Source organism: Lolium rigidum, chromosome 4, assembly GCF_022539505.1.
Source record: "Lolium rigidum isolate FL_2022 chromosome 4, APGP_CSIRO_Lrig_0.1, whole genome shotgun sequence".
Taxonomy (NCBI): Eukaryota; Viridiplantae; Streptophyta; class Magnoliopsida; order Poales; family Poaceae; genus Lolium; species Lolium rigidum.
This window is the reverse complement of record NC_061511.1, coordinates 50,571,453-50,579,523: the sequence shown is the minus strand read 5'-3', so window position 1 is coordinate 50,579,523 and position 8,071 is coordinate 50,571,453. Positions and strand designations below refer to the sequence as shown.

Genomic DNA, 8,071 nt, shown 5'->3' with positions numbered 1-8,071 from the left:
CACACTAAGATTATTGTGCAATTTAGGTCAATGGTCAGGAAATGAAAACGATAAAAAGTTCCTTTTTGCATATGAATTCAGCATCATCAAATTTTACACATAACTGATCTTTATCCTGTTACAATTGTTAGTTTAAATTTATTCGATCTTCTTCTTCTTTAGATAGGAGAGTTTTGACGGTCAGAACACAGCACCTTTTTCATCTCGAAAAGAAAAGAAAAACAGAGCACTTTTTCTTTCTGTCTGAACAGTAGAGTGAGTGTACCGCATGTTTTATTTTTGTAAACACACAGACACAGTCCGTCTGCATGCTTAGACCACAAGTGAAACAACACAAAACATGTATCTATACATATATAGGAACACAAGTCGTATTAACACCACGTACATTGGTAACACTTACACAGATTAACCAACAAAGATCAAGGAACACAAGTGAAGGAGGCTTCTGCGGGAAACGCGTGAATTTTACAGGAGTGCTCTAGCCAGTACAGCATCGATCCATGCAAGCCGAGTTTTGTAAGTAGCTAGATCAATTCAGTCCTGTAAGATTCATGCATTCCACACAGAAAGAAGAAGATCCAGGCAGCGGGTGTATACGTGTAGGTGTTTTTTTATGCCAGAGATCGATGACTCTACTTGTCGACCTGCCCGAGCTTGCCGAGGCCGTTGCAGTTGGCGCAGACGATCTGCGGCAGGTCCTTCCTCGCCGCGTTCGCTCTCAGCGTGGAGCCGGACTTGCGCACGAACCCGGCGCCGTCGCACTCGGGGCACCTGCATGCATGCACGTATCGGTCAACCATGGAGGAATAATGAACAATCAGACGAACAGAGGCGATGGAGATATTGATCCTTACGTGTCTTTGCGGGAGAAGAAGATGGGGAAGGCGGTGCCGACGAGGGCCACTGCCACGGCGCCGGCGATGAGGAAGGTATTGCCCTCCGCCGCCACGTCGCCCACCGCGCGAACCCGCCCTGGCGTGGCCCTGCTGCCATTCCTCATCGACGGCAGCGGGACGGCGCTACACGGTGCACGGCGTCCCGGCGGCAGGAGCCCGACGGAGGGCGCGCCGTTGGCGGCGACGGCAGGAGAAGGCGCGGCCATATTCGGTAAAGCGATCGAGGCGTAGGAAGAAAGTGAGTGAGAAGGAGGTAGCTAGAGGGATGGAGCTAGAGTACATACAGAGGCGGCCGGACTGCGCGCGGTGGGTCGAGATGAACCGCGGCCGCTCGTCCAGACCACACGGTGCTCCTCTTGGATAAGATTAAGACATCTTCGATCACATTCGTCGACCGTTGGTTGCGTGGATAAGATGGGCCCCAGTTTATAAGTTTAAGTCAGGGCATGTTCACTGGTTGCCTTCTTCGATAAAAGGGAGCTTTAAATAAACCGAGGCTCTCTACAAGTACTCATGATAGAAACTACAAGAGAGCCTAAGGTGAAGGAGGGACAATCTGTTATTTATGTTGGGAAAAACTAACTCTGGCCGTAACCTCCAACCATGTAGACACCTCCGTAAATAGATCGCGATGCTCCACATGTTGTAGAGAAGATCATGAACGAAGTGTAGTTGTGCACCGATAGATTTTTTCCAAGCGACCCACGAAGGGATCGAATTTCGTTACCATCAAGATAACGAAACACGAGCACATGGGCCTCCAGTGTCCAAAGTCCGTGCTAACAACCGGAAATAAAGCGTCGCCTACTTCTAGCATTTTTTATACTAAAATAACAACAAAGCATAATGACATATAGAACCAGATGAAACATGAGTATAAAAGATCAATGTCAACAGCTTCAAAGTCAACTTCAGTCTCAATTCGATCATCACCATCATGTTGGTTCTGAGCGTCAAGCAACCGAAGAGAAGCAGCCCCCCCCCCCCCCCACCATATTCACTTGTGCCAGTGGGCCATTGTAGCAAGACTGAGAAGATTATCAGCACCTGACCGGATGTTTTCTACATCAGGAGAATTATGCAAACCTGCAAATTAATTCATAAAAAATAATGGAGTAGATGTTTGATAGGATTTTTAATCAACTTTCCTTCAAAGAGAGCTTTGTTTCTCAGTTTCCACATCGCTCAACAAATTGCAGCCAATCTATTAATCTAGGTGCTCCGATTAGCAGGAACATATTGGGGGAACCACACGAAAAATTGCGAGAAGTTCCAAGATCAAGTCGAGGCACCAATAGCCTGACAAACAACACCCCACACAAACTTCGCGTCAACATACTCAAAGAAAAGATTTACGATGTTTTCATTTTCATTACAGAATTGATAGTGTGGGCTGCCTGCCTAATTACTTTCAACGAGTTATCCTTTGTAGGAATTACATTATGCGAGATAAGACAAAGCCAGATCTTGGCCTTGAGGGGAGCTTTGCTTTTCCAAATGTGCTTGAAACATTTGTCCAAGCCATTACTACACAAATGCTTGTAAACTGACTTCACAGTAAAAAAATTCACTTCTGACCATTTCCAGAAAGGTTTGTCTCTCTCATCAGAGAGGTTAATCTGGATTAGCAATCCTAGCAAACCATCATTTGTTTAGGCAGGTCTGCGTTTAGCCACCTTCTAAAATTAAATCCCCAACTCAAAGTAGCAACACCAGCAATAGTAATTGATTGTTCATTGCAAATGTTGTAAACATCACAAAACTTATCCTTCAAGGGACAATGCCCTCACCACGAATCACACCAAAAACTTTTCGGATTTCCATCCAACCTACATTCTTCTCCCACATAGATACAAATCATTCACATGCATCATGTATGCCCACGGAGGGGAATCTACAGGCTTGTGTTTTGAATAAAAAACAGCAGAATCCCTCAAATATTTTCTCCTCATGAAATCATGCCAAGGACCGGAACTATTCTCGATTTTCCACCACCATTTACACATCAAGTTGTTGTTGAAAATATAGAGATATTTCAAATTAACCCAACCCACCTTTTCTTCTTCTTTGGTTTACAGATCCACTTCCATTTGAAAGAAATGATATTTTCTTTTATCTGCACTCCCAGCCCAGAATAAACATATGATAGATCTATCTAGTTCCTCAATATTTGATTTATGTAACAATCTCATCGACATTTGGTAAATAGCAATCCAATAAAAACATGCATCAACTTTAATCACTATGCCTCCAATAAATATTGTATTACCAATGCATCCACTTATTTTATTCTTAGCTTTCTCCCCAAGAAAACCCATCTCAGCTACAATTGTCCTTCTATCAGACACATGAGTACCTAAATATTTAATTTGCCATTTACCCTTCACAATTAAGCATTTCAGCATAACATTGAGATTTTTCATCACTACACGGAGGATGGCCTCCATCGCGGATCGATCATCGTCGTTTTCTCCTACGCTGATGTCGATAATGTCCCACATATGGCACACCTAGAGGATCACCTTCATCAGCAGGAACCGTGTGTTGTAGTTGTTCCTCGTCAGCATGGGTTAGGTCGTTCCTGAGCCGCCTGATGAGCGCAGATTGCACACCGTTGGGAAACCCAAGAGAAAGATATGATGAGCACAGCAGCATGTTTTTCCTCAGTAAGAAACCAAGGTTTAATCGACCAGTAGGAGAAAGCCGTGACTTCTGAAGGTGTTGTTGGCTGACTATTGGCAGGGCGCACTACCGGCGTCAGCAACAACGTGGAACCTGCACACAATACAACCAAAATACTTTGCCCCAATTTTCAGTGAGGTTGTCAATCTCACCGGTTTTGCTGAACACAAATGATTAAATGTATCGGGTGGAAGGAGATGTTTACAGTAATTAAAGATAACATTGCTTGCAGTAAGTAACAAAATATGATTGCAGTGGATGAATTTATCAGTGTAAAGGAAAGGACCGAGATCCACAGTTCACTAGAGGTGCCTCTCCATAAAGATAAATAACATGCTGGATGAACAAATTACAGCTGGGCAATTGACAGAATACCGACCATACATGACAAGATGATTACTCTGAGATTCTTTTGGGCATCACACCATAATACATAGACCGTAATCCAACTGTGTCTATGACTAATAATCCACCTTCCGGTTATCGTCCGAACCCCTTCCAGTATTAAGTTGCAACCTACAGATTATCGCATTAAACAATGTGTGTAAACTAAACAATAGAACCTCGGATAAAACATTGTTGTTTTCTCCCTTGTAGCAACAACACATCTACAATCTTAGAAGTTATTGTCACTCTTCCAGAAAACTAGAGGCATGCACCTACTATCGAGTATAAATACTCCCTCTTGGAGTCACAAGCATCTACTTGGCCAGAGTATCTACTAGCAACGGAGAGCATGCAAGATCACAAATAACATATGACAAGAATATATAATCGATCTCAACATAGTATTCAATATTCATCGGATCCCAGCAAACATAACATGTAGTATTACATAAAGATGATCTTGATTCAAGGTGGCGATGGGGACAGGGATGACCGGGGATGACTCCACCGTCCCCGCCCCGATCCCCGCTAGTCCCCATCCCCGCCAGTACGCACTAGGCTATCGGGGGCGAAACGTCCCCTGTCCCCGCGAACGGCGGGTACCCGATCCCCGTCGGGGACTCCACGGGGACCTTGACGCTGACGTGAGATCTGGGAAGGCAGCTGGGAGTAACGAAGGGATGGCAGTGAAGGGCTGATGCCGATGCGGCCAACACGGCGGTCTGTTGTGGAAGGACGCCAGGGACAAGCTGATGTTGGGGATGCCGTCATCGAGCTGATGCAGAACAGATCTTGAGCGCTGATGCAGGGGGATTCCGACGACGAACTCGTCCTTGCACTGGCGGAGGGGCTCGTGCAGGAGAGGAAGGACCGAAGGAGGACGGGGAAGGGGCTCATGGAGGAGAGGAAGGACCGAAGGAGGCGCTCGTCGCTCGCGGTCGTGGAGCAGGATTGCAGGGAGGTCGTGGCATCGTGGAAGTCTGGAAGTGATGAGGGGAACAGGCTGCTCGTGGCCTTCGTGGGATCTGGATTTGGTGTAGTTTTATTAGACTGATAGGTAGGGTCTCGGGTATCCACGGGTACCTGTGGGGAGAATTTCCCCCCATCCCCGCCCCGCTAGCTTGTCGGGTACCTGCCCCGCTATCCCCACGGGGACAATTTATCCCCCGTACCCAGTTCTTAGCGGGTATATCCCCGCGGGTATCCGCCCCCACGGGGAAAACTGCCATCTTGAATCTTGATCATGTAGGGCAGCTCACAAGATCTAAACATGAGGCACAAATTGGAGAAGGCAACCATCTATCTACTTCTATGGACCCATAGTCCAGGGATGAACTACTCACGCATCACTTCGGAGGCGGGCATGGCGATATAGATGTCTCCGGCGATGATTTCCCCCTCCGGCAGGGTGCCGGGAAGAGCTTCAGAACCCTCCCGAGTTAGGGTCTGAAATGGCGGCCGCAACGGAATTTTTCGTGGATGGAGGCTCGGGTATTCAGGGTTTTCCCGAGATCGTGAATAAATAGGCAGAAGGGCGAGGTCGGTGGAGGCCAGGGGGCCCACACCACCCCTAGGCGCGGGCCAGGGCCAGGCCGTGCCTAGGTGTGGTCTGGCCGCCCTGCTGCCTTTCTTCGACCCTCCTTCGAACTTCGTCTTCGTTACGGAAAAATATTGACTTTGGCTTTTGTTTCGTCCAATTTCGAGAATATTTCCCCTATAACTTTTCTGAAATACAAAACAGCAGAAAACAGGGAACTGGCACTGTGGCATCTTGTTAATAGGTTAGTGCCGGAAAATGTATAAAAGTGCAACGAAGTATGAGCAAAACATATACAAATTGGTGTAAAACAAGAGTGGAGCATCAAAAATTATAGATACGTTTGAGATGTATCAAGCATCCCCAAGGTAAGTGATAACAAAATAATTTTTGAGGTGACATGAGGCCAACACAATCTGGATCAAGCATTGTAAAGCATTGTGAGCTGGGATCAAAGTACTTTAAACATAGGCATGATAGATACAATTCTATCAATAGAACTTAGCAGCTATGCTATAACATGAGAAGTAACTCAAACAAAGTATCATGAATAATAGTGCATTGAAAGCAACTGTTTGTTTATGAGCATAGAGAAAACATAGTAAAGTGGTACTGAACAGGTCCTTTATGAAGTAGCAAAACATAAATGCTAGGACACCTTCAAAGTTCAGAGGGTGACTAGATACAAGTAATTCAAGAACAAGCAATAGCATATATAATCATGAATCAATCAATAATAGTTTTGGGACTATGCACATTGCACTAAGAATGACAACTATGCTCTCTTAATTGGTGCATAAAGAAGAAGGTGACGACTCAACATAAAAGTAAAAGAAAGACTCTTTGCAGAGTAAGCAAGATTAACAAGTTTTATAAACCTTCCAAAAACTATGGTACTCATTATCTTTGAGCTCTCATTGCCCCTATCATAGGCATCTTGAATGGTTAAAGTTAATGTGATGGCAAATATGAGCTATATGCTTGACAAATCACAAGTTGAAAATCTCATGCCCCTTGAATACGAGTACCTAAACCTCATGCTACTAAACTTAGGTCCCAAATAAGTTCTTTTTATTGTAAGTATAGATTTATCATCGATAACTGCCAATGGGGTACCTCATGCCCCATGATATAGGAGCATTCCCATACCAAAATGACAAGACAAACAGACAATGAACATCTGAACAATCTTTTTATTTACTATGGGTATAGCTTTTTATTGAAAATGCTTCATAGAATGCTCACTATAATTCGCTTTAAATTTTCACCATGAATGATGCATGGCTTAGATTAGCGGCCCAGGCATTTCTCTAACACATAGACAAACTCCATGGACTTACAAGTTTCCATTTTATTTCGCATCGCTAGGTATCCATAGACAAAAGAACATGACATCAACTAAATATGAATAAGTGCAATGTTAAAAGCGTTTCCCATGAAAGTATGGTTGTGCTAAATCCCAACATGCAATTTGCAAACATATAAACTTCATAATATAGTCACAATGATCAAGCTTATTAAGTGCAAGAAAGTAAATATGCCATTAAATTCATGAGAGCTTTACTAACTAATTTTCTCATGCCAAAATTTAATTTGGAAGATAAATAAAAACATGATGAATATACTTGGAATAGCAATAATGCTAGTAGGTAGATATGGTGGACACAATTGGCAAACTTTGGTTATTGGTGGTTGGATGCACGAGTAGAGCTCATACTCAGTACAGGCGAAGGCTAGCAAAAGACTGGGAGCGACCAACTAAGAGAGCAATAATGGCCATAATCATGCATAGCGAAAAAACATTATCAATCAAACCATAAAGTGATATTACAAGTCAAAAACTAAATGATCATAGAGTTTTTAGTTGACTGGTTATAGTCATAACATGGTAATAAGCATGTGCCAAGTCAACCCAATAAATCATCAAAGGCGAATACCACAATATTATGCTTTTATGATGGAAACAACACATGATTCTTTCAATAGCACATTATGCACTCTCAGATATTTGATACAAGTCATGCTACCACAATAAATACTAAGAATATGACAAAAATAACATCGAACATAACATGCCAAAGTCTATGCCACAGTCTAGACAAGCTTCCTTTTGCATCATTATAAACATGAAACATTTTACTCGTCTCCAACAACAATCAACTTATTTGAAATAACTCTCAGAGATGAAAAACAATATATACCAGAGAGCTAATCATATATAAATAACGAAAACTAAAAAGCTCTGGAAAAATTTGAATGAAAGAACAAGAGTTAAACGCAGTACTAAAAAACTGGAACACTCGCAGAACAATAACAACGAAAACTAGAGCGTTCTATGAAATTAAAACAGAGCGTGTCTCCCTCCAAAACAAATATGCCGGGATCCAACCATATGCTACAGCAAACAAAACAAAAATAAAACAAAAATAAAGACGCTCCAAGAACAACACATAGCGTATGAAGCAATAAAAATATAGCGCATAGAGAGATGGCATGTTGCTTTGTTGATGAAGAGGGGATGCCCAAGCTATGACGCATGTACCTCTTGGATATTTCTTGGGGTGCA

The 8,071-nt window shown here is 43.3% G+C and overlaps 1 protein-coding gene across 1 annotated transcript; it reads right to left on the bottom strand.

Annotated features, from left to right (window-relative positions):
• Positions 1-256: 256 nt before the first annotated feature.
• LOC124650087 lies at positions 257-1,300 on the bottom strand. Its single transcript, XM_047189648.1, has 2 exons — positions 858-1,300; positions 257-774 (listed from the first exon to the last, which is right to left on the bottom strand). Exons 1-2 carry the CDS (start codon positions 1,103-1,105, stop codon positions 636-638), a joined length of 387 nt encoding a protein of 128 aa, XP_047045604.1. The 5' UTR covers positions 1,106-1,300; the 3' UTR covers positions 257-635.
• Positions 1,301-8,071: the final 6,771 nt, after the last annotated feature.

Coding starts and splice junctions, on each gene's coding strand:
- LOC124650087 (XM_047189648.1), bottom strand. CDS start 1,105: ATGGCCGCGCCTTCTCCTGCCGTCGCCGCCAACGGCGCGCCCTCCGTC. Junction 775..857: donor TTCTTCTCCCGCAAAGACAC/GTAAGGATCAAT, acceptor GCATGCATGCAG/GTGCCCCGAGTGCGACGGCG.